The sequence below is a fragment of the Canis lupus genome, chromosome 34, assembly GCF_048164855.1.
Source record: "Canis lupus baileyi chromosome 34, mCanLup2.hap1, whole genome shotgun sequence".
In the NCBI taxonomy this organism is placed as follows: domain Eukaryota; kingdom Metazoa; phylum Chordata; class Mammalia; order Carnivora; family Canidae; genus Canis; species Canis lupus.
Window position 1 is genome coordinate 16,370,777 of NC_132871.1, and position 26,036 is coordinate 16,396,812.

The 26,036-nt window shown below is 37.9% G+C and overlaps 2 protein-coding genes across 9 annotated transcripts; one reads left to right on the forward strand and one right to left on the reverse strand.

The window, feature by feature from the left end:
* Positions 1-6,716: 6,716 nt before the first annotated feature.
* METTL5 (methyltransferase 5, N6-adenosine) lies at positions 6,717-13,818 on the forward strand. Of its 7 annotated transcripts, XR_012023930.1 has the most exons (9): positions 6,717-6,977; positions 7,099-7,249; positions 9,386-9,500; positions 9,855-10,036; positions 10,761-10,843; positions 11,762-11,813; positions 11,903-11,950; positions 13,266-13,315; positions 13,716-13,818. XR_012023930.1 is itself a non-coding variant. In XM_072811304.1 (8 exons), the coding sequence occupies exons 2-8, from the start codon at positions 7,141-7,143 to the stop codon at positions 13,752-13,754; spliced, it is 630 nt and encodes a 209-aa protein (XP_072667405.1). In that variant the 5' UTR covers positions 6,717-6,977; positions 7,099-7,140; the 3' UTR covers positions 13,755-13,818. The 7 variants fall into 7 exon arrangements, 6 of the variants coding, with proteins under 6 accessions (XP_072667405.1, XP_072667408.1, XP_072667403.1 ...); XM_072811304.1 differs by lacking the exon at positions 11,903-11,950; XM_072811305.1 differs by lacking the exon at positions 11,903-11,950 and having other exon boundaries at positions 6,796-6,977; positions 7,078-7,249.
* On the reverse strand, positions 12,268-25,059 carry SSB (small RNA binding exonuclease protection factor La). Of its 2 annotated transcripts, none has more exons than XM_072811300.1 (12): positions 24,860-25,059; positions 22,914-22,988; positions 18,958-19,061; positions 18,583-18,757; positions 17,606-17,713; positions 17,421-17,521; positions 16,155-16,226; positions 15,591-15,633; positions 15,041-15,181; positions 14,485-14,671; positions 14,239-14,370; positions 12,268-13,910 (listed from the first exon to the last, which is right to left on the reverse strand). In XM_072811300.1, the coding sequence occupies exons 2-12, from the start codon at positions 22,977-22,979 to the stop codon at positions 13,819-13,821; spliced, it is 1,221 nt and encodes a 406-aa protein (XP_072667401.1). In that variant the 5' UTR covers positions 22,980-22,988; positions 24,860-25,059; the 3' UTR covers positions 12,268-13,818. The 2 variants fall into 2 exon arrangements, with proteins under 2 accessions (XP_072667401.1, XP_072667402.1); XM_072811301.1 differs by lacking the exon at positions 24,860-25,059 and adding an exon at positions 24,224-24,247.
* Between the last annotated feature and the right edge of the window lie 977 nt (positions 25,060-26,036).

Here is a 26,036-nt window from a genome sequence, read left to right on the forward strand (position 1 = left end):
TGATGTTTATATGATATATATTATTCATGTTTCATCAAACTGTAAGTTAAGATTTGTGCATTTTATGTAAACTAAATCCTCATTTTAAATCTGAAACAAACTAAATATCCATCAATAGTAGAATAAATTATAGTATATTCATATAATGGACTACTATACAGCAATGAAAATGAGCAACATGGATGAATCTTAACAAACATAACATTGAACAAAAGAAATCTGACATAGTATGATTCTACTTATATAAATTAAAAAGAATCAGCAAAATTAGTCTCTAGTGTTAAGTCAGGATAGTGATTGCTTTTGGAAATGGGGGCAGGGAGTGACAGAAGGGAGCCTGAGGTAGATGCTTTTGGGGTGCTGATGGTGTTTACTCTTGACCTGGTTGGTGTTTCTACAGATTTGTTTATTGTATTCACTTGTTCATTTATAAATGAACAAATTATGATTTGTTTATATATGTTATATATCACTAAAGTTTTTTTAAATTAGTACTATTAGTGAGGAAGATATATACTTTACACTTAATAATTTATGAATAAATAAGTGAATCTTCACCAGTGACTAAGAAACCTTGAAATTTAAAAGTCAAATGTGATTATGAGTTTATTTAAATTGAAATATTAGAATAAGCTTTAAGTATATGTTCTAATATTAAAAATATAATAGTTTACACTTAAATTTCACTGAAACTCGGCCTTTCTTCCACACACATGAAGGAGAAACTTTAAAGTTCATTTCATAACAACACAATTGATCCAGAGTCAGAGTGAGAATTCAAAAAGAGTTTCAAAAACAAACAAACAAACAAACAAAAACAAAAAGAGTTTCCGGCTCCAGTGCTTCCCTATAGGACATATGCATAAAGATACTCGAACATGTACTTTTTGCCTGCTACAGAAAACAGGTAGAGTTCCCTAAAAGAAGAAAAGGAAAGAATATCAAATTACTGGACTAGTGTAAAAAGAGAAAGGGAGTAAGATATGTAGAACAAGGCCCTAATAAGAATTTGTAAAAAGATGTTTGGGCAGTGGTCAGGAAGGTAGGTTTTCTACTACAAGAGTCCTGATGGAATCCCCCTGACCTCCCAGCACATATGCACTGTATTTGGGCAATTCACACTGACTTGTTCAATCTCACTGCCTTTTTCAATCACACTGACTTGAGCAATTCATCAAATACTATTTGATAATATAACCTGAGTTTCTTGAGAACTAGGAAGCATATCTTAATTATTTTCCAGGACATAACACAGTCTCTTATAAATTCCAAACATTCAATATTTGAATATTCATTAATCAATTCTCAAAGTATGTCTGCAGAAACTCAGGCAGGAGGTACCCAAGAACCTTTCAGGATATCTACAAAGGCAAGATTATTTTCATGACAATACTAAAACATTATTTGCTTTTTTCACTCTTATTATTTTAGGGGCACACAGTGGAGTTTTCCAGATGCTGCATGATATATGATGACATCACCATTCTGACAATTAATGAATATGTCCTTTTGTATTCTTGTGCTTTTTAGAATCTTCTGATACAAAAAGACACATCATTTCATTTATAGGAAATGTTTGCAATTAGGCAAATCCATACAAACAGAAAGCAGGTTAGTGGTTGTCAGGTGCTAGGAGAAGAGGAGGAATGGGAAGTTCCTACTAATAAGTTTAAGGTTTCTTTATGCAGTAATGAAAATGTTCTAGAATTGGATAGTGCTGTTGGTCATTACAACCCTGTAAATGTACTTAAAAATCACTAAACTTTATACTTTCAAATGAAACTATATACATCCTATAGTCCTTCTGCTGCCAAAGAGGTAGAATAGAACATTTCCCTATTCATCCCGGAGTACAAATGAAAACCCTGGACTTTATATATCTATATCTATATCTATATTTATATCTATATCTATATCTATATCTATATCTATATCTATATCTAACTATCTCACAAACATAAGGAGATGCAGAGAAGAAGACAGACCAGCTAGGGATCTCAAGATCCAAGGAAGAACACAAACACAGGGAAAGAAGTATCTCAGCAAGACAGGAAACTTTTAGACAATAACCGCTCTACTCTAGTCAAACACCACAAAAATTACCGTGGTCCCATCCACATCCACACTAGCAAAAGCCCAATGCAAAGCCTAGACTTCTACCTTCCTCGGGTTGTACCAAGGCTCTCCCCCATTCCTCCAACCCACAGATATCAGTGGAGACCACATAGGGAGCCACACTTTCACCCGCTTCTGACAATAATAAGGGATATAACAGAAGATGCCATTACAGACCCTGAAGATTAATAAGAAAATACTACTAACAATTCTATACACACAACTTGACAATTTAGACAAAATGACCAATTTCTTTTTAAAAATAACATAAATTATGACAACTCATCCAATATGAGATCACTAATTTGAATAGCCCTCTAACTTATAGTATTAAACTTGTAACTTAAAAACTCACTCCCTCAAAATTTTCCAGGTCCAGATCGTTTCACTCTAGAATTTTACCAAACATTAAAGAATTAACAGTAACTGTATATTATCTCTTCCAGAAAATGGAAGAGAAGGGAACATATTCCAATTATGAAGCTAGTATTACCCTGATAACAAAACCAGACAAAGGGAGTACACAAAAGGAATTTATAAATATCCCTCAAAAATATAAAGGTAAATACCTTTAACTAAATATTAACAAACAGAATTCAACACTGTATAAAAGGTCTTATACATCCTGACCAGGAATGCATGGCTGTTTTAATCTTTGAAAATCCCAAAATGCAAGGCTGTTTTAATATTTGAAAATCAATCAATGTTACCCATCAAATTAAATCACATGATCATATTGATCATTGAATTGATATAGAAAAAGCATTTGACACAGTTTGACACCTACTAATTTTCAAAACTCTCAGAAAACTAGGAATAGAGAAGAACCCCTCAACTTGATGAGGTACATCTACAGAACACCTACATCTAACACTATACTTTACAGTGAATGAAAGGATGAAAGTTTTCTCCCTAAAACAGAAAACAAGGCAAAAATGTCCACTCTTACCACTTATTCAACATATCATGGGAAGTTCTAGTCAGTGCAGTAGGCTAATGAAGGAAATAAAAGGCATACAAATGAGAAAGGAATAAATTTGTCCCTAGTTTCAGATGACATGATTTTCTACATAGAAAAATTCTAAGGAATCTACCAAACAAAATCAAACTAAAACTTCCTGAAACTAACAAGTGAGTTTATTAAGATTACAGGATACAAGATAAATATATTGTATTTTTATACATTATCAATGAACATTTGGACACTGAAATTTAAACCATAATACCACTTACATTTGCTCAAAATAAAAATTAAATACTTGAGTGTAAGTCTAACAAACTATGTACAGGAATTATATGCAGAAAACTACAGAATACTAATGAAAGAAATAGAAGAAGTTCTAAGTAAATGGAAAGACACTGTATTCATGGATTGGAAGAATCAATGTTGTAAAGATGTCAATTCTTCAAAAACTAATATTGGTTTCACCCAATTCCTATCAAAATCCCAACATGTCTACAATATTGACAAGGAATTAAAGTGATTTTTTTCTTTTTTTTTTCCTATGCCTAATGTGGAGCTCAAACTCAAGACCTCAAGATTAAGAGCCACATGGTCTACTGACTGAGCCAGCCAGGCACCCCAACACAATTTTTTTTCTTTTTAAGTAAGCTCCACTGTGGAGCTTGAACTCATGACCCTGAGATCAAGACCTGAGCTAAGATAAGAGTCAGGTGCTTAACCAACTGAGCCACCCAGGCACCCCCACCCCAACACATTTTTAAAACGAATAAAGTGGAGGACCTAATTTCAAGATTTATTTTATAGCTTCAGTAATCAAGACTGTGTGGTAATGGAGGATGTATAGACATACAAGCTGATAGAACAGAGTAAAAAATCCAGAAATTGATCCAGACTCAACTGATTTTTGACTAAGGTGCAAAAGCAATAATGGAGACTGTATAACCTTTTCAGTGAATGGTGCTATAGCAAATTGGGCATTCATAGGGGGAAAAAAACTCCACCAAAACTTCAAATTTTATACGACAATTTGAAATGAATTTACGGATTAAAAATTAAATGGAAAGCTATAAAATCTTTACAAAGAAAACATAGGAGCAAATAGTTTTGAGTTTTAGGGCCAAAGAGTTCTTAGACTTGATGTCAAAGGATTGATCTATGAAAAGTTGACAAACTGGACTTTATCAAAATTGAAAACTTATTCTGCAAAAGATGGTTAAGAGGATGAAAAGACAAGCTGCAGACTGAGAGAAAATATTTGGAAACCACATATCTGATGACTAGTAATTAGAATATATTAAGATATCTCAAAAACTCAACAGTAAAAAAATTCAATTAGAAAATAGGCAAAAGAAATGAACAGATATTTCAGCAAAAAGGATATACAGATGGCAAATAAGCACATGAAAAAGTGTTTAACATCATTAGCCATCAAGGATATGCAAATAAAAACTTCAATGAGCCATCTACACACCTATCTGAATAGCTAAAATGAAAAATTGTGGCAACACTAAATGTTCACCAGGTACAGAGAAACTGGGTCACTCATATGTGACTGATGGGAATTGAAAACTGTAGCAAAAAAAAAAAGAAAAGAAAGAAAGAAAACAGTATAGCCACTCTGGACAAGCTTGGAGTTTCTTTAAAAAAACAAACAAACAAACAAACAAAAAACTGACTAGGGCAGCCCAGGTGGCTCAGCGGTTTAGCGCCGTCTTCAGCCCAGGCCATGATCCTGGGGTCCCGGGATCGAGTCCCACATCAGGCTCCCTGCATGGATCCTGCTTCTCCCTCTCCCTGTGTCTCTGCCTCTGTGTGTGTGTGTGTGTGTGTCTCTCGTGAATGAATAAATAAAATCTTAAAAAAAGAAAAACTAAACATAGATTTACCATATGACCCAGGTATTGTGCTTCTGGGCAATTAAATTATCCCAGAGAAATTAAAACTTATGTTCATACAAAAACTGTACATGCTTAATTTGTAATAGACAAAAATTTGAAGCAACCCAGATGTTCTTCAGTGGGTGAATGTTCAAATAAATCTAGCACATCCATGCCACAGCAATAAAAAGGAACAGATTGTTAATATACACAACTTAGAAGGATGTCCAGAAAATTATGGTGAGTGAAAAAAAAGCCATTCCCAAAAGTTTACATACTGTATGCCTCCATTTATATGAAGTTCTTGAAATGATAAGATTCTAGAAATGGAGAACAGATTAGTAGCTGATGGAGGTTATGGAGGGAGTCAGGGCTAGAATGAACTAGGTAGGTGTGGCTACAAAAGTGTAATATCATGGATATTCGTGGTGATGGAAATGCTTATCTTCCCTGTATCAGTGTCAATATTCTAGGTGTGATATTATACTAGAGTTTTGCAGAATGCAATTATTGGGGGAAATTGGGGAAAAGATACACTATTTTTTTATAGTTACATACGAATTTATAATTATCTCTAAATAAATCTTTATCTTAAAAAAGATAGAAAAAAAATTGCCTTCAACTTCAGACGAATTCACTATCCTTCAGTAAACCTGGCTAGTTTCCATCGTCCATTTGGCTCCATCTCCTTACTCCAGCCACCTCCTCCTCAACAGCGACCACTACCACCACCAACAACAACTAACATTTGTTGGGCATTTGTTATGTGACAACATTATGTGCTCTATGCAGTAAGACCTTTATATGCATTAACTCATTTAATCTTCATAACAGATAATTTTGGATTTCAGACACTGCTTTTTGTAGTTGATCCTTGTCCCATCATTCCTTGTTTTCTTCCTGTAAGAATGGAAAACATCCATTCTCCAGATTAAAGGCAATCTTTTCACTTAGGCACAGGATCCTAACTCCTTCCAATATCCTCCTTGTATTTTATTTATTTTTTAAAGGGATTTTATTATAGAGAGAGAACTTGGGCACGTCCCTGCGTAGGGGAGGAGGGGGGCCGGGGGAGGGGGAGAGAATCTCAAGCAGACTCCCCACTGACCGTGGAGCCTGCCCTGGGGGGCCGATCCCAGGACTCTGAAATCATGACCTGAGCAGAGACCAGGAGACACACGCCTAACAGACTGAGCCACCTAGACACCCCTAGCTTTCTTGTAACTTAGACGTCTGCCTATGGGTGGCGCAGCGGTTTAACGCCGCCTTTGGCCCAGGGCGTGACCCCGGAGACCCGGGATCGAGTCCCACCTCGGGCTCCCTGCGTGGAGCCTGCTTCTCCCTCTGCCTGTGTCTCTGCCTCTCTGTCTGTCATGAATAAATAAATCTTTTTAAAAATTTTTAAAAAGCCATTTGAATTGGGTTTAGAAGATGGGGTAGTAGAAGTGTTTCTTGACGACGGTGAGAGGAGATGGTCACTCCCTGAGAGGGGCCTCGTGAGGCCGGACACAGAAAGGGCCGCACCAGCCGTTCACCTCAAGTGGCCGCGACTTTTACCCTCGTTGTCACCTCTTTTCTTCCCCCATCCTTCCAGGGCCTGCAGGTGCTAGCGGGTCTGGGCCCTGTGACCCGCAGGGCGGGCCGGTTCCGTCGCTGCTACAAGGGAGGGGCCACCGGTCGCGCAGACGCGGCGGCGACCAGGGTGGATGACGCTCCGCGGACGCCGGCGGAACCCGAGCGCGGGGCCGCGGTTGCAGCTCGGCGCGGGGCTGCTGCGCGCGGACAGGGGTGCGCGTGCGTGGCAGCGCTTCCGGCCCCGCTCCTGGCGCGGGCGGCGTCCTACCGAGCCCGGGCGCTGCGCGAGGAGTCGTGCGTCGATCTCCCGGCCCCGGCCGGGCGCCTGTGCGGGCATCGGGGAAGCGCGAGGTCGGCGCGGGGGACCCTGGAGGCGGGTCGGAGGCTGGCGGGGGACTCCGCCTGCTGCCGGAGCTGGAAGGAAAGCAGGCACCCGCCTGGGCTAGGTGTGCCGTCGGCTCGTTGCCTCCCCAGCCGGGAAAGAGGGGGTGAGGGTGGGGGGTAGGGGTGCGGGGTGGGGGGCGGTGCAGAAAATGCCAGATGCAGGTTCATTGGGTTTCTCTGCAGATCCAGTGCCATTAAGCCCTGCGAACTCACACTTTAAAAACAATGAAGAAATTAAAGCTTAAGGAACTAGAAAGTCGCCTGCAACAAGTGGATGGATTCGAAAAGCCCAAGCTGCTTCTAGAACAGTATCCAACCAGGCCGCACATTGCAGGTAGGGCGGCTGGGGACCCCACCCCGTCTTTGCTCCCCCGGGTTCGTCCTGTCTGCTTACTCCGTAATGAAAATAAAACAGTTATTTGAATACAAAGAACGTCTGGAGGAATTCTGCTCTGAGATGACCTATGACGTCGGAGAGGACCTCCTCGACACCGCCGCTAAAGACAGCATCCCCTCCCCCACTTTGTTATTCCACTGCTCGGTTTTCTGCATCCCTCTTAACGCTGTCAGCGTTTTAATGTTTGTTTCTCTCGTTGCACTATCAACTCCTTGAGAGCAGAAGAATTTGTTGGTGGTGTTGACACAATTCCATCTTGTCCAGAAGAGTTCCTGCTACCAGTTAGGAGCTCAGTATTGGTTTGCTAAATACAGATCAATTTTCCATTGCAACGAATTGCCAGGGCAAGGCTTCCTATGCTATTCTCCACCCCACCCCACCCCGCCCCGCCCCCAGCATGAATTAACTAGAGTTGGTAGCCAAAGGACCGCGTTTAACCAATGCGTTTCAGTTTTTAATGATCTGAGAATCATCAGTGTTGCTTGATGCAAGAAACTGATACTGGAAGTACAGGAGACAACACAGGAAAAACCCTTCATAGCTCGTAAACGTATTACCTAAGTCGTTGGGGAGTCTTAGGACAATGAATTTGGGATCCGTCCTGGCTTCAACTATTTCTTAATACAATTTTTTTTCAAGATTTATTTATTTATTCATGGAGACACACAGCGCGGGGTGGGGGGGTGGGGGGAGAGACACAGGCAGAGGGAGAAGCAGGCCCCATGCCGGGAGCCCGATGTGGGACTCAGTCCCAGGTCCCCAGGATCATGCCCTGGACCAAAGGTGGCGCTAAACCGCTGAGCCACCCGGGCTGCCCAGCTTCAACTATTTCTAAGCAGCCAATGGAAATCAAGGAAAATACACATAAACCTGCACTAAACAACATATTGTCATAATTCCAACCAAAAATTGGCACAAAACTGTGTCTGGGTTAAGTCCTGTTTTCTTAGTTTAGATGACTTCTTTAGTGTATTCTGGCTGTAGGGTTTCTTAGTGAAGTCTAATTTAAAAAAAAAAAAAAAAAACAATCATTGTTCATAGCCAGGATGTAACATGCCCATGGATGTGCTGATTTTTTGAGATACCAGCTTCAGAGTCGCTAACACCTGCTGCAGTAATTAGGACAGCAGTCAGAGATAGCCCTCTAAGTGTGTGGTTTTTTTTAAAAGACTATTTTTAAGTAATCTCTAGACCCAACGTGGGGCCCAAACTCACAACTCTGAGATGGAGAGTCCCATTCTCACCAACAGCCAGCCAGGCACCCCTGATTATGTTTTTGATGGCCCGTAGTTCTGGCTGGTTCACATATCCACAGGGAGAGATCAGTGGTTTTACTCATGCTTAACCTTTGTGTATTTGAAAGATTCCTTTCTCATCTCAGCAGTTTCTTCTCTGCTCCTCAGTTCTCTTATCAGTTCTCATTAGATTTTATGTGTCGATGGATCAAGCGTATGTATCTAAAGGCTCTTTGTGGATATAGGACTTTTCTTTTCCCATTTTAGCTTGCACTTAGGGTACCCGTGTTGTGGTGACAAACTTGTTGCCAAAAAGTTCTGGGCCATTTTAATGTTAATGCTTGTTCAACATTAGTGGTTCCCAGATTTCACAGATCCGTAAAATTTCAAAACAATTTTGGGAGACTGATACAGGGTTGCCAAGTTTATATTTTGACAAGGAAAGGTATTTTTAAAACCCATTTCCTCTTACTATCCTTGCAAAAATATTTCAACATCAAAGAACTGATGTATATGCGTGTGTGACAATGGTTTGAACAAGCTGAGGAAAAAACATTTTAACTGTATTTTTCTCATTTTATTTAAAGTTTTGTCATTCTTGGCTTGTCACCAGAGTAGTTTTCGGGAACCACTGGTGTGTGTTATTGTTCTTTGTGGGGCCTCTTACTACATACTGAGACAGAATACCTTTTTTTTTTTTTTCTTTTTTTTTTAATAATCTGGAACAGCATTTGGGGGAGGATAATTGGAAGACAAGAAATTGCACTCGTCATTTACATGACTTAGATTTTGGTCATCAACTTGCTCTTATTCCCTAATATGTTTTTTGATCTTTTAGCATGTATGCTCTATACAATCCATAATACATATGATGACATTGAAAATAAAGTGGTTGCAGATCTAGGATGTGGTTGTGGAGTTCTTAGCATCGGAACTGCAATGTTAGGAGCAGGGTAGGTGATCCTGTATATTAACATTTGGGTATAGGGTGGCCTTAAATAAGAAACATAAATAGAATTAACTGAATTATATTTATGGGACTCTACAGTATGAGATGAGGGGAGCAAGAATCTGATACTGAGTACATTTTCAATGAGCAAAACAGTAAAACAAAACAGTAATAGTGGCTATCACATGCCTCCCTTTTATACACACCTGAGTTTCCAACCCCTGCCAGGTTGGGAAATCATGCTGTCGAAAGGCAATACTCTTACTTTGCCAGTTGGGTTAAAAAAAGGCATATGGTTTTAATTTTGTTGTTTTGATTCAGGAGCTAGTCACTCTTTGTGTGTGTTCTGTATTTATAGATTGTGTGTTGGATTTGACATAGATGAAGATGCATTGGAAGTATTTAATAGGAATGTGGAAGAGTTTGAGTTAACAAATGTTGACATGGTTCAATGTGATGTGCGCTCATTATCTAACAGAATGTCAAAGTCATTTGATACAGTAATTATGAATCCTCCCTTTGGGACCAAAAATAATAAAGGTTAGTAAAAAAACTTCAAAGATACAGATATATTTGTAGGAAAACAAGTTTTAAAAGTCATTTTCTTATTGTTTGGGTTAAATGATTGTATCGCTCTTAATTAAACAATCTGTTACCTGTATAATTACTACAGTTTCAATTTGTTTAACATGTCTAGGAAATTGAATTTTTTCAATCTTTGTTTTCACCTATTTGTACTAAGAGAATAGTCTTTTTATTCATTTACTATTTATACTTTGCTTTCAAGAATGATTTACCGAACTCTAATAATTCTGTAAAGGATTTTATACTTTTAGAACCTCTCTTTAATGCCTTAACACACCGAGAGTTCAACACGTGTCTATCAGTAACTGTGGCTATTTATTCTGTGTATGCTATGGGCTAGGAGGGTAGAAAGTTGGTAAGAAAAGACATGAAGAGTTCTCCCTTCAGCCGCTGCCTGATTCTGATTACTATACTACCTATTCTTGCCTCCCTTGAGAGTTAACTTGGAATATTAAAATTTTCATTTTAGTCTTATTTAAACAAGATAGTATAATGGTTTTATTCTATCAATCTTAAAAGATACATGTTCTACTTTTTTGCATCTTGTCTTTTTGCAGGAAGAATTTGAAGTGTCTATTTTGGTTTTGGGAAAAAGTTTTTAAATACCTGGTATTCATTTAATCCACTATTTTGATAACAGGTATATAAAGTAAATATGAGCTTTTTCTACTTTTAACAGGGACAGATATGGCATTTCTGAAGACTGCTTTGGAAATGGCAAGAACAGCAGTATACTCTTTACACAAATCCTCTACTAGAGATGTAAGTTCAAATCATTTTACTTCAAAATTCATGACAGCGTTTTATGGGTTTGCTGTGAATGCTAATTACCAGGGTATCTCTTCTAAATTCTTTAAACATCTGGCACTTAGAAACTGAATTTTCCCTGTGACTAGCTAGCATTAGTTTTCTTCCAGCCTATATGACTTCTGTCAAAGATTTGCTCTGGCAGGAACTTTTACCAAGAGATTACATGAACTTCAGTAGAGAAGTGTGGTATAGCTAGGGTTATAGTATATCCTAGTTTGCCTAAATCCTAGTAATCCCATTGTCCCTTTGTGGTTTTGTGCATAATGGAGGCAGTAAGACCTGATTTTTAAGAACACTGAGCCTGGAGCTAAAGTGAGCTGAGTTCAGAATCTCCCTGTTCCATTATTCTTCTTGCCACCTATGTAACACATGGGGGTATAGAAGAAAACAGAAAATTTGGTGTATTTTTGGTCAATATAACATAATGATCAAGGACACAGACTGTAGAGCCAGACTGCCTACGTTCAAATCCAAACTACCAGTTCCCTGTGTTATCTTGGTCAAGGTATTTGAGTTCAGCTTCATAACCTATACCATTACTTAGCTGTACTCTTATAGTATTAAAATGGCTTGGGTTATTTTCAAAATACTACCAGTTCACTTGAAAATTTTTTAAGAGTCTAAATTCTGGGACACTTGGGTAGCTCAGTTGGTTCAACATCTGCCTTCAGCTCAGGTGATGATTCTGGGGGTCCTGGGATTGAGCCCTACATCGTCTGCTGCTCCCCCTGCTTATGCTGTCAAATAAATAATTTTCTTTTTAAAGTCTAAATTCTAATGAAATTTTAAAGGCTTAAAAAATATGAAGTATTAGCAAAACAATTCTCAAATTATTTTAAAAATCAGCTCACATTAACGTATTATCTTTAGCATATTCAAAAGAAAGCTACAGAATGGAAAATCAAGATAGATATTATTGCAGGTAAGACAATTTTTAAGTTTCTTACAAAATAAATCTAAACCCTAATTATTTAGGGCCAGTAATACATTAGCCCATCCAAAATTTTATAGGTGCTAAGATGCCATAGAACGTGTTTTCAGCCTGGCAAAATGTGAAAGGTTGGTAATGGGTTGGAAATGAAGTAAAGGCCAAGTGTCAGTGTTTGCCTAAGAGTGTCCCAATTTATGCATTTTATGGAAAATTCCTAATTAGCACTCAACTATTTGGCCACTCCAGGCTCAGACAGTATACTTGTCGTGATGTAAGAGCTTGGGCCTGGAGGGGTCAGATCTGTTTAAAACCCATTCATGGAAAATACCACCAGATCATGCCTGATTACCTTTTCCATTTCAATTTTCTAATCGTCCCTAGAGTCAGAGAACATGAAGCTTTTTTCTTTTAACGGGGGATAGGATATAATCATCCACACTATAAGTAAATATTTGATACATTTTTATTAGTAAATTGGGTAATATTCACAAACATCAAAATGGGAAAAACATATAACTAGAAGCCAACTATGGTCCAAATAATTCTAGAGGCCTGAAATAAGAGTACAACATGAGGAAAATATTCTTTACTTAGTAATAAACTGACTAGGATTAGCACTGTAGTGTTAACCATATAACCAGTCCTATTCATAATTAGTAATGTAATGTGGAAAAAGTCTGTCGGTCCTATTTATCCAGTATTGTCATTCCTTACCTAGTTTAAGGTATTAGAACTTGCAGCCTGGAGCACCTCAGAACCATTCCAAGTATACCAAGCCAGGACCTTGCTACTCCAGATGTGGTCCTCAGAACATCAGTATTGACATCCCGTAGAAGACTTGCAAAACTTCAGGCTCCACACAGACTTACTGAATTACAATATGCATTTTAAAAAAGATTTGAAGGTGATTTGATTGCACAGTAAAATTTGAGAGCTGTAACCTATAGAGAATTTATGCTGCAAAATATGAATGATAGGAGTGTACTGCCATCCCTCTAAACTGAGGAGTAATTTTGGAGAACCTAGTATTTCTTAGAGTAAGAAAAATGGATTATCATCACTTGAAAGCTCAGTAGGAAAATACTACCAGTATTAAAATCCAGACAAATTTTAAAAATAAGCATGATTATTACTGCTATAGATTATGAAATTAAAAATAGAAAGGTATGATCATCTTCTGTCCAATTGTTATCCTTTCAAATTCTTCCCCATAACCTCTAATTTTGGCATCAATGACCAAATAGAAATGCCAACCTCAGTTAGCCATGGGCTGACTTGAGAATATATCAAGTCAGTCTCTGGGTAAGTTAAAGTGACAGGTCTGAAATGTTCTGCTTACCAGGGTTAAATACTTCCTTAATTTTTAAGAATTTACATATGTAATATATGTATTGTCAGGGTTGACAAATGAATTTTTATTCTTAGATGACTTTTGTTTTCTAGAGCTACGATACGACCTGCCAGCATCATACAAATTTCATAAAAAGAAATCCGTAAGTCTCTGGATTCTGGCTTATCTGCATTCAGTACTGAAGAACTTTTCAATAAGTAACTATTTACAATGTTATCAACTTGCCTGAGTAAATACAGAAAGCTAGCCAAGGAGACAGAATAATTATCGATGTGATAACAGCCAATATCCTGGTTCAAGATATTCTTTCTCAAATGCTTTAGGCACAAAAATAAAAAACTAAGTTTTTGCTCTTTTTATATAGTACATATTTTATTAGTTTGTACTAATACATTTTCATATTACAAAGGCAATTTAATGGAAGAATCTTTCTTTTGATATTTGAAATAACACAAACAGAACTATACATTAAAAAAAATGTCTTCATTTGGATAACAAAAAAAGACAAGTTAAACAACAACAAAAATTTTCCTTTCTTACAGGTTGATATTGAAGTGGACCTAATTCGGTTTTCTTTTTAAAAGCCTCTAAAGACAAAAGCAGCTTAAAACCTAATTAAGATGAATAAAAAATTTTTTTACTAAATTACTGGTCTCCAGCACCATTTTCTGTTTTCTGTTGTTTTGGTGTAGGTTGTTCTTCTTTGTCTGTTTCCTCTCTTGCTCTTTTTACTGGTCCTATACAATTCAATAAAGAATTTTTGTTAAGTTCACTATGTAAGCATTACTCTTTTAATAGTGAGCATAATTAACAAAATAATTGTTTGAAAAGCAACAACTTCCCAACACCAACAATAAGGCTTTTTCCTTTGGTACAGATCTTCTCTCTAAACTTATCTTCCAAACATCTTTTTTTTTTCCACTTGTAAAACAGGATAACTTGGGTAAATCACAATCCAAAAGTCACTTATACCAAAGGTGAAAAACCACACTGCTGTCCTTTCAAATAATTTTGAAATAACAAATAATTTTTCATCAAAGAACCAAAGGACTTAGAAAAACTTACCAGATGCACCATTCTGATCGTGTTCTTCATCACTATCAAATTTAGTTTTCTTGCCCTGAAACTGTACTTTTCCTTTAGCAGACCCAGTCTGGGCAGCTTTATTCCCCTTTCCTTTTCCTTTAAATCTGCGACCTATAAAAACATAATTGATAAATCCATAAAAGTCTTAAGTCCTTTGTCACGGTCTCCGAACAAGCAAATGAGTTAAAATAACCAAATAGTCCAAGACAAATCAGAACTAATGACCTTTTGATTTCCATTTGTTTAGAGATTCTTGTTGATCTTCTATGATTTTTTTCAGTGCTTCCTTTTCCACATCTCCTTCTAGTACTTCCCACGTCACTTCTTTGTTCCTTAATTGTAGGTTTCCATTATTTGCATCTTTGGCTTTATCCAGTGCTTCCTTAGCTTTTTCTTTAAATAGAATTATCCCCTATACCAAAGACAGTAAAAGCCACACCCTTAAGGTTTTTTTTAGTACCATAGCTAATTCCATTGCTCAAAACTTTTTCCTGCCCTGCAAATCTTCTCCGCCATTATCAGTTTCAATGAATTTTAACTGAACTTTAGAGAGTTATCATAAAACTTGCAGTCACAAATACCAAGTTATTTATAGCCTAACTCAAAAAGTATGAGACATCACGTCCAGTGATGGCAATAACAAAATGGAAAGTAAAAGACCAAAAACTATTTCATGAACACATTATTAAATAATTTTGTCGCTAGTAATGTTATCTTCTAAAAGTTAAGTTTCTATGGATTTTTAAACTGATTGCTAAAAAGCCTATGAATGTTTCCAAACCTCTTTTGCTCCTCTGACAAAGTCTATCCATTTTATTTCACCATGACTTGAGAAAAGGATGTGCAAATCTTCTCTACAGGTCTGATCATCTAAGTCTCCTGAAAATTTCAGCAAGCAGCCAATCTTTTCTTCTAGAGATTTCTGTAAAGACATACAAAGCATTAAAGTTTTTTAAAAGCAACCACAAACCAGATATGGCTTAAACCACTCTATACCTAATACATGGGAAAAGCTAGAAACTAAAATGCTGTTTTAAAGTAGTTTAATAGTGCATTTTCCTGTGGCATCCCTTATTATACAGTGGCTTCTGATGGTAACTTAAAATTTTATTTCTTTAACAATATAATATTTACCTAGCTGGATATATTGGTTATTTAAAAAATGTAGTTACAAGTTCTTTCTCTGGGTAATGATTTTAGGCAGTATTATTGGGCTATGACTTTAGTACAATGAAAACTACAGACTTGTTCACATACTTGCTTCAAAAAGTTCTCACTTTTTATTCTCATAAATTTGAATTATAGCTTAGATACCAAAAATACAGACTTACTATTTCAGCACTTTCTGCTAACTTTTGTTTTTCCTCTTGCTCTCTACAAAAGAAATGGTAATTAGAATCTTTCCATTAACTGTATGAGAAAATTAAATCCTGATAAAGTTAACCTTTTTTTTTTTTTTTTTTAATTTTTATTTATTTATGATAGTCACAGAGAGAGAGAGAGAGAGGCAGAGACATAGGCAGAGGGAGAAGCAGGCTCCATGCACTGGGAGCCCGATGTGGGATTCAATCCCGGGTCTCCAGGATCACGCCCTGGGCCAAAGGCAGGCGCCAAACCGCTGCGCCACCCAGGGATCCCCTGATAAAGTTAACCTTGATCATAATCACACATTGCTTAATAATCAAAGGCAGTCACTAGGCTTTCTGATTGCTCCTGGCTAGAGTGCAACACTGTGGCCCCCAGATTATTAAGGCAGCTTAAGATCTTAATGTTTCACTAGCAAAACAAAAGCCTACTGCTACTCATTTCAGAACTCATCATCAAGCTCCACTTCCTAGAACCACTATCTCTGTCAAAGCTTTAAGAAATTAAAATGACTGGCTCAACGTACTTACTGTTTAGCTCGTAATTTAGCTTCTACTTTATTTTGCTTTCTTTCTTCATTTTTTTTGGCAAAGTAATCTTCCCTAAAGAAGACAAAATACAGGGACTGAGTTCATGAGAACAAAAATAAGACTAAATTATTTTGAATGAATTAAACACAAGAAGGAATATTACACTTTCTAGAAACATAATTACCTAAAAATTCAAAAGATGCCAAGGAAGTTATTTTAATAACAGCTTTACGAAAAAAGTCAAATTCCATAAAATGTACACCTTTTAAAAGTGTACACTTCAGCGGTCTTTAGTATATTCAGAATTGCACAACCATCAGTAATAATTTCAGAACAAAAAGAAACCTGATGTCCATTCCAATCTTGTATTGATTTTACCATTCATGTATGGAAAAAAAGGTAAACCAGAATTTGTGGAAATAAGTTCATAGAATTTTCTACAGTGGTACTTTACAGTAGGAGAAAATTCTACAACCTCTGAAACCCAAGAGCAAGAGCAATTATGAAAATCAAGTTAGGGACGCCTGGGTGGCTCAGTGGTTGAGCATCTGCCTTCGGCTCACATTGTGATCCCAGGATCCTGGAATCGAGTCCTGCATCAGGCTCCCTGTAGGAAACCTGCTTCTCTCTCTGCCTATGTCTGTCTGTCTCTCTCTCTTTCATGAATAAATATGTAAAATCTTAAGAAAAAAAAAAAAGGGAAAGAAAATCATGTTAAAAAATACTTTTTAAAAAGTTAACACTAATTGCACGATGCACCACAGTGCATCTCTTAAGTCCATCAGGTTTAGTACATGGCATTTAAGATTACATAATGTGAAAATAGGGAACAATGGCCTAACTGTATCACAAAAATGCTCTGGTGTGTCTAAATTGTTAACACATACACACACATTAAAGAATGTGGTCCAAATATGTATTAAATAATCCTTTGTACTATATAGGTATACACAGACTATGAGAAGTAAGAACAGACTGGAAATTGGACAGAGATTGATTCTCTAACCACACAGATTCTACTATCTAGCTTATGTTTTAGATGCAAAGAAAGTACTAAAACTATTTTTTACTGTTAAAAAATCACTTCCTTGTGGTCTCAGAGGACTAGTAGTTTCCACTGAGCAAATTTTAAGTGTTTATCAAAGAATGCCCAAGGATACTAAAAAATATTGTCCTTACACGGGATGTTATTCCATATTCTGTATCCCAGTGTGTCAATTCCATATAACTAAAGTGGCCAAAAGAAGTATCAGCATAAAGACTTACTTGAAAAGTATTAGCAGGTCTGTGTCTTTATATTTCTGGTCAGGGGTGTCGACAAACTTCCTAGCAGATTCAATACTATCAAACACAGCAAATATTGATCCCTATTAAAAGGGGAAGAAAACTCTTTTTAAAAATATCCCATATATTTTTCAGCTAGAAAAAGTTGTAACATCATACAACCATACCTTAAATGCTTTGTGTAATGTTCTTCTCATCTGAATATTTAGTACTTGACCTTTATCTTCTAACCATTCTTTTATGTCATCAAGGGTTGCATCAGTTGGGAAGCCTTTCTGTGAAGAGTAGAAAGAAATGTACAAATGACTTCTCAGGTAAACAATTTATCAGAAATTGAGTCATTTTGTCTTGAAGTCAAGCCAGGATATACATATCTAACTATATATTTCTCTGTCTCTTAAATGTTTAACAGTTCTGGTTAAGAGCCACTGTTCTCTAGTGCAGTAAAAGTGACTGAACTGGAATATGTTTCAAAATAATCCATTGGGGCAGAGATAAAACAAAATTAATCACATGTTAATAACTGCTGAAGTTGGATAATAGTACATTATATAGTCAACCCATCTTTGTAGGTATTAAATTTTCCAGAATAAAAAGAATCTACTTTAAAAATTCATATGCTAAAGAAAATTACTATCAAGTTTAGCTCTAGATAAATAAGAAATTGATAGGCTTACTGGGTGCTTACAATATGCCCAACATTTTGTACAGTGTTATATGGATTTTTTCATTAATTCTAATTCTCACAATAGTTCTATAAAGTAAAAAATATTATCCCCATTTATGAAGATAATGCTTAGGCAAGTTAAGAACACTGCCCAATGGGGCGCCTGGGTAGCTCAGTTGGTTAAGTGCCTGCCTTCGGCTCTGGTCATGATCTCAGGGTCCTGGGATTGAGCCCCATGTTAGGCTTCCCTGCTCAGTGGGGAGTCTGCTTCTTCCTCTCACTCTCCCTCTGCTCCTCCCCCTGCTTGTGTTCGCTCTCTCAAATAAATAAAATCTTAAAAAACAAAAAACAACACTGCCCAAGAACACACAGTAAATGGTAAAAACTACGATTCCGGAGTCCTTATTCTTATCCACTCTTTTTTTTTTCTAAATAAGATATTTAATATATAATTAAATGTGTGAAAGGCCCACTTACAATATAAACAGATCTGTTTTTTACATCATTCTTATATTCATCAGTCACTTCAGGGAGGGGTTTGCTTGGAGATCTTCTAATTTTAGTTTTATCTTCACTTATTTCCATGAGTTCAGCCTTTGATTTGCTCAGTGCTTCTACTATTACATTAAAGTCTGTTGTTAGACGGTTTAACCTGAAGAATAAAAGCATTATAAAACTTAGTTGTAGCACTTGTTAACAAAAAAATCTAAAGACGGTTTGAAATGGTTTTTACTGGGTGCCTGGGTGGCTGATCCTCAAGGTCATGAGTTCAAGCCCTGTATTGGACTCCACACTGGGTATAGAGCCTACTTTAAAAATAATAATAAATAAAATAATAAAAAAGATTTTTACCTATTGAATTTTATCATTATCTCCAAAGGCACCCAGCCTTCATCCAGTTTGATCTGTTCCTTTAAAAATTTGTCTCGTGGCAAGTTGAAGTCACCAAAATAATACTGCAAGATAATTAATTATATTTCAGAGCACTGTACAATACTGACTTCAATCCTGGAGTTTTAAATTGCCATTACATCACTACACTCTATTCTTTAAAAATACATGTCATAACTTAAGGAGCAATAAACATTTTCTCCTAAATATGTGATAGTGAAACATTTATAACATGAATTAGCAGAAAGATAAAACTAAAAATTGATTACTGAAACAATGTAATTAGCAGATACCTCAACAGACTATCAAGTCTTAAATAAAAACATAGTTAAGGACTTTAGTATGTGAGAGGCTTCTCGTTTCAAATCAGTGTTTTATTAAACAGACTTCTTATTAAACAGTGTGTCTAATAAAAAGAACTGGAATATACTGATTAATCATGCTTATTTTTACAAATTAAAAAATAGGCAAGCATTTATCTAATTTAAGCATAAAGGTACTCTTTTTCAGTATAAAAAGCAAAAAAGACAAAAATAAAAACTATACATGAAAAGACACAGGTATGACTACTTGAATTGCCAAGAGTATAAAAAGTAAAAGACAAATAACAAAGGAGCCTGTAAATAATTCTTATAAATCAAGGGAGAAGAAAAAAATCCTGAAAGCCCTAACAGAAAAATGGGTAAAGGACATCAAAAGAATTACTAAAATAAGAATGTAATATAAACAAAAAGTTTTAAACCCTCGTGTGTTTGCATGGAAAAAAAAAAAATAAATAAATAAATAAATAAACAAAAAGTTCAACTTCATTAATGAAAAATCCAATTTAAAGCAAAATAGCATCTTCACCCAACTGGCCAATAAAACAATACCTAGTATTGGCCTGAACACAGAGAAATGGTTGTGTAGGCAGAGATGTTAATAAATATCAAAGGTCTTTAAAAATGTGCATAACCCTTGAGCCAGTACATCTTTTTCTAAAGAATTTTATCTTAAATCAGTAAACATAGTAAACAGTAAAAATATATAAATCTTTACTAAGATTTATATATAAAGATATTCATCATGAATTGGATAGCCACATGTAGAAGAATGAAACTGAACCATTTTCTTACACCATACACAAAAACAGACTCAAAATGGATGAAAGACCTCAATGTGAGACAGGAATCCATCAAAATCTAGAGACCACAAGCAGCAACTTCTTCCTAAGCACATCTCCAAAGGCAAGGGAAACGAAAGGCAAAAATGAACTACTGGGACTTCATCCAGGTAAAAAGCTTTTGCACAGCAAAGGAAACAATCAACAAAACCATGACAACTGACAGAATGGGAGAAGATATCTGCAAGTGACAGATAAAGGGCTAGTATCCAAAATCTATAAAGAACTTATCAAACAACACCCAAAGAACAAATAATCCAATCAAGAAATGGGCAGAAAACATGAACAGACATTTCTCCAGAGAAGACATACAAATGACCAACAGACACGTAAAAAATGTTTAACATCACTCAGCATCAAGGAAAATGAAATCAAAACCACCTGACACAGGTCAGAAGGCTAAAATTAACAAGTCAGGAAATGACAGATGTTGGTGAGGCTGCTGATAAAGGGTACCCTCTTACACTATTGGTAGGAAGGTAAGCTGGTACAGTATGGAGGTTCCTCAAAAAGTTGCAAATAGAGCTACCCTACAACCCAGCAATTGCACTACTAGCTATTTGCCCCAAATATACAAATGTTGTGATCCAAAGTGGCAACTGCACCCCAGTGTTTATAGCAGCAATGTCCCCAATAGCCAAACTATGGAAAGAGCCCAGATGTCCACTGATAGATGAATAGCTTAAGAAGATATGATGTGTACACACACACACACACACACACACACACACAAAATGTACTACTACTCAGCCATGGAAAAAATCATTGCCATTTCCAGTGACATGGATAGAACTTGAGGGTGTTATGTTAAGCGAAATGAGCTAATCAGAGAAAGACAATCATCATATGATTTCACTCATATTTGGCATCTGATAAAACAGAGGAGCATAGAGGGAGGGGAAAATAAAAAAAAGATGTAATCAAAGAGGAAGACAAACCATAAGAGACTTTTAATCATAGGAAATAGGGTGCCTGGCTGACCGAATGCCTTTGGCTCAGGGCATGATCCAGGGTTCCAGGCATTGAGCCCCACATTGGGCTCCCTGCAGGGAGCCTGCTTCTCCTCTGCCTGGGCCTCTGCCTCTCTCTCTCTCATGAATAAATAAATCTTTAAAAAAAAAAATCAGGGATCCCTGGGTGGCGCAGCGGTTTGGTGCCTGCCTTTAGCCCAGGGTGCGATCCTGGAGACCCGGGATCGAATCCCACATCAGGCTCCCGGTGCATGGAGCCTGCTTCTCCCTCTGCCTGTGTCTCTGCCCCTCCCTCTCTCTCTCTCTCTCTCTCTGTGACTATCATAAATAAATAAAAATTTTAAAAAAAAAAAATAAAAATAAATAAATAAATAAATAAATAAATAAATAAATAAATAAATAAATAAAAAATAAAAAAAAATCATAGGAAACAAAACTGAGGGTTGCTGGAGGAGAGGGGAGTAGGGGGATGGGATAACAGTGATGGACATTAAGGAGGGCACGTGATGTAAATTGCACTGCGTGTTACATACAACTGATAAATAAATGAACTACCTCAAACTAATACTGTATGTTAATTGAATTTAAAATTAATTTTTTAAAAAATGAAGAAGAAAATGCTAATATAAAATTGGATAATGAATTAAACTTTTCTGTGTTAAGCTAATCTTAAGGCCAAAGTAGTGAAACATGCCAGTAAAAATAGAAATTTGCTGATTTTTAAAGCAAACAAACTCATCATGGAACTGTTACAGCTAAAAAAATTAGAAATATCCTACACATCAAATAGGGAATTGGGTAAATTACTGATGACATAAAACTTTACTTCCCTAAAATGCAACCTATGTTTGATAGGGGAAAGGGAAGGAAATAAAAATCATGTTACTGTGAGCACTGACCACAAAGCATGAAAGAGTATTTTTAACTTTAATTACTTAAGACAGTAGAATTTGAGAGGTGGCAGATTATGGAAGGGACATTATTAACTTGGTCTATATAAACTTTGTACTGTTCTAAGTATTTAACTAAATAGTTTGCAATTTTTCTTTGCAATTATAATGAAATTAGTACAAAAGGTATAGCACAGAACATTTTAAATGGCCAAGAAGTACAAATTAAAAAGTTCTGATAACTGCAAAAACCACCAAAAAACAGCTTCTTACTGAAGTTAATCAGTAAGAACAGAAAACATTAAGCAAAAATTTCCTGTGCAGCCATTATTGATACTGTAAAGCTTCAATTTAAATACAATACCTAAGGTTAAAAAAAGAAAAAAAGGCTAAGATGACTACAAAAACAGATACTTTGTTAACGAAGTTCTAATAGCCAAGAACTCAGTTTAATTAGGTAGAAAAATGTACTAGGACCTTCAAATACAGGAAAGGTACTTTACAAAGAATTTTTATGTTCTCTTATTATGTGCCAGGAACTCTTCTGAATGTTTTACATTTTATTAACTAATGTAAACTTCACAACAAACTTATGAGTACTACTATTACAGACTAGGAAACTGAAGCAAAAAGTAACACTAGTCTATGGTGTTAAGTTTTGAAATGTTTGTAGATCTTGGCTGTCATAAATGGGCTCCACTAATACAAATTAGTAGAACCTACAATATTGTAGGTTCATCTAATTCTAAGAATCAAAAACAAACCAGATATTTAATATTTACACGAAATGTTTTAGTAGGTCAATATAGGAAATTAATGTTCTTTCTGTATTTGTTTTTAGGCTCTACATTTCAAGGAACATATTTTTGCAGTCTACTAGCATAAGAACCATACCTCAATCTGATGACAGATTTTAGCCTCGAGAGCAGCCATTTTTTCATTATCACCATTTTCGGCCATTATGGCTATCTGTAAATTTCCCATAAAGAGGTTAGTATTATTTTTACATAACACTCAAGATTAGAAGAATGTTTTTAAGTTATCAGTATCACATTGTTTTCTTAAATACCAAGAATTTTTAATTTCATGGGTTCAATTTCTCTACTCAATTCTCAAATTTCAACAAAAGAAAATGTTGGAATAAGTAATGGAAAACTGAAAAGCTATACATAATCTGCAACCCTTTCAGTAAATCACTGTTCCATCTCTATAACAAAGCAAGTGGTCATCTTCACTTAACTCATCAAGAAAGCTTTTAGCAAAAAACTCCTTTCAACCATTTCCAAAAAACTTACCAACCATTTCCAGCTTTAAGGAAATTACCACCTGCATCTCAGTCCTATTTGTTTGGTGCAGGTTGCATTTCTTTTAGTCAGTCACAGCTACCTTATCAAAAACTTACCAGCAAAGACTAAGTGTCATAACTTCAGGATGAAAAAAAAAATCAAATATAACCGTCAGGATTAGATTAGATGCTGTATGTTAGAGAACATATGAAAATAAGAGTTTGGGGCAGCCTGAGTGGCTCAGCGGTTTAGCGCCGCCTTCAGCCCAGGGCCTGATCCTGGAGACCCTGGATCGAGTCTCACATCGGGCTCCCTGCATGGGGCCTGCTTCTCCCTCTGCCTGTGTGTATCTCTGCCTCTCTCTGTGTATCTCTCATAAATAAATAAAATCTTTAAAAAAATAATAAGAGTCTGGGAACACTAGAATAATGTTAAGCTGAAGGTCTGTCTCCTAATTCGCCAATATATTGGTTAACCTTAGAGCCAGTTTGTTTCACACCCCTGACACTAGTGCTGCAGGAGAAAGGTTGTGAGACTGCTCGGCATCACGAACCAAGTCTTGCCTCCAGTGCTCTACGAAACCACCCAGTTATCCACATTTACAGAAGTGTATTCATAAGACCTCATCAGGGTACCTGCCATTAGTTGACACTAGTGAGCCGTCTTGGGTACTCCTGGAAGTATCGCTTTACAAACTTTAATGGTTCTGCAATAACCTGGATGCACACTGGAAACTCTTGTAACAGGGACTTACTTGCACGACGCCATCCAAGTACAAAATTTACTCAATCTTATGCATTATTAGTGGACCACTACCCAAGTTCCTAACTTACTACCATGACCTCGGAGCCCCTTCCAAAGCAAAGGGTGAGTGAAGTAAGAGAACTGCTTAGTCCGTACAAGACTTCTTCGGCCTACCCAATTCTGGTAGGTACTCGGTTCCTGGAGCTCCTTCTCCAGAGTGTACGACTAGAAGTGAAGTACGACCCACACTTTCTCACTTCGCAGGCTCCTGGACGTGAGTGACACTAAAACCCCCAGAGAGTGACGCCAGAGGAACACCTGCGGCCCCACCACTCCGCGACCTCCAGCTCGTCCCACAGGACCCGAGGAAGCCTCTGGCAATTAGCCACGGCCAACCGCCTCAGAAGCCACCAGTGCCCCGAAACGTCGGCCCCCGGCGACGCCACAGGGCAGTGGAGGTGGAAAGTCTTAAGGACGCGGGGCGGATGCGGGCAGCCTCCGTCCAAGGAACCCGCCAGAGTGGGGCCCCAAAGCAGCCACCGGCTCGCCTGGGCCCCAGCCCCGTGCGGGGAAACCCCGGCTCCTGCACTCCGGTCAGGCACCGCGTCCGCGCCTCGCCCCGGCCCGCGCCGCTCCGCTCCCAGCCCAGCGCGCCGCCTCAGGCTGCGGCCCACGCGGCGCTCGCCCGGAGCATGCGGACCGCGAGGAGCGGACGCACCGGCGCGAGGCCACAGGGAAGGGGCGTGCGCCGCCGCCCCGCACAGCACACCATTTCGCGCTTCTTCTCTTCGGCCACCGACCGCTGCTCACCTTTGAGGTCCCGGTCCCACAAAGCCACGCCGTACCAACACCAACAGCGACAACAGCGTCCCGACTTCCCAGCGCCGCCGGCCGGCCTACCCCGCGTGAGGAAGATGGGGGCCGTCCCGGCAGCCCTCGCGGCCCGCGTGGGCGGGGCTTCGGGGAGCCGGAGGCTGCGCGCCGCTCGGAGCCTGCGCGCCGGCTGCGGACTCCCACGGCCCGCGGAGCCCCGCCCCCTGACGCCGCGGAGCCCCGCCCCCTGACGCCGCGGAGCCCCGGGCTGGCGCCGGGGGCGGGGCGCCTCTGACCCAGCGAGTCTCCGGTACAAACCCGGGCTAGTCTTGCGTATGACGTATGTGGCTATTTTTCACATGAGACTTTTCCAAAGAACTGTTCTGATGATCCGTACGTATATGTAAACTACATCGCGTTGTGATAGTTCTCAAAAAAAAAAAAAAAAAAAAGGGCTAGTGAAATTTTTTTTTTAAATCAGAGGTTCAGGAATCTTAGAGTTGAAAAAAACAATAGAGCAGAGCGTGTAAGAGCTGGGATCTGGGATCCGACCCGCTCTGCTGAAGGAACGGCTCACCCATTTGCAGGCTATGACGTAGCGCAAGTTAATGAACTTCTCCGTTCCTCGGTGTAAGGGGGGCCGGTGGTAACCACCACCTACTGTCCTGCAGTTGTGAGCCTTAAAAGTGGTGCATACTCCTTGCTGGGAGCTACAGATAGCAGGAGGAGCAGATGATGTTAATTTAAAATAAACAAAAAACGTGATTTCAGAAGACCAAAATGCATCTGGTGCAGAAATCTATTACCTGTACTAGGGCCCTTTCCTATTAGCATGCAAGAAGCACGATACTTTCACCTAGAGGATTATTTTCTTGTAGTGAGCGAATCTTCCATTTCCCCTCAGTTTTCTTGAAAATTTGAAGTGACATTGGTGAAATAGCCTTTGAAGTGTTCTCAGGGCTTTTTGGCAGTCCCAAAATAGATCAAATGTATTTATTTGGGGGAAAAATGCAGGTTTGATTCGATCCAGACATTGCATCAAGCTGATGAGAAAAAATTGTTATACTCAAGTAGTTTAAGTTCAAATTAATCAGGTTCTTTTATCCACTCACAAATGCTTATGTCTATTTTCTGCCAGACTTAATTAAAAAGCTAATTTTCTTTTTGATCAAGT

Excerpts from the sequence above, each read along its gene's own strand:
- METTL5 (XM_072811302.1), top strand. The coding sequence starts at position 7,141 with ATGAAGAAATTAAAGCTTAAGGAACTAGAAAGTCGCCTGCAACAAGTG. Across the intron at positions 9,501-9,854 it reads ACTGCAATGTTAGGAGCAGG|ATTGTGTGTTGGATTTGACA; the intron begins GTAGGTGATCCT and ends CTGTATTTATAG. Across the intron at positions 11,814-13,265 it reads CAAGATAGATATTATTGCAG|AGCTACGATACGACCTGCCA; the intron begins GTAAGACAATTT and ends TTTGTTTTCTAG.
- SSB (XM_072811300.1), bottom strand. The coding sequence starts at position 22,979 with ATGGCCGAAAATGGTGATAATGAAAAAATGGCTGCTCTCGAGGCTAAA. Across the intron at positions 17,714-18,582 it reads AAAACAGATCTGTTTATATT|AAAGGCTTCCCAACTGATGC; the intron begins GTAAGTGGGCCT and ends TACTCTTCACAG. Across the intron at positions 15,182-15,590 it reads TAGCAGAAAGTGCTGAAATA|AAATCTCTAGAAGAAAAGAT; the intron begins GTAAGTCTGTAT and ends ATGTCTTTACAG.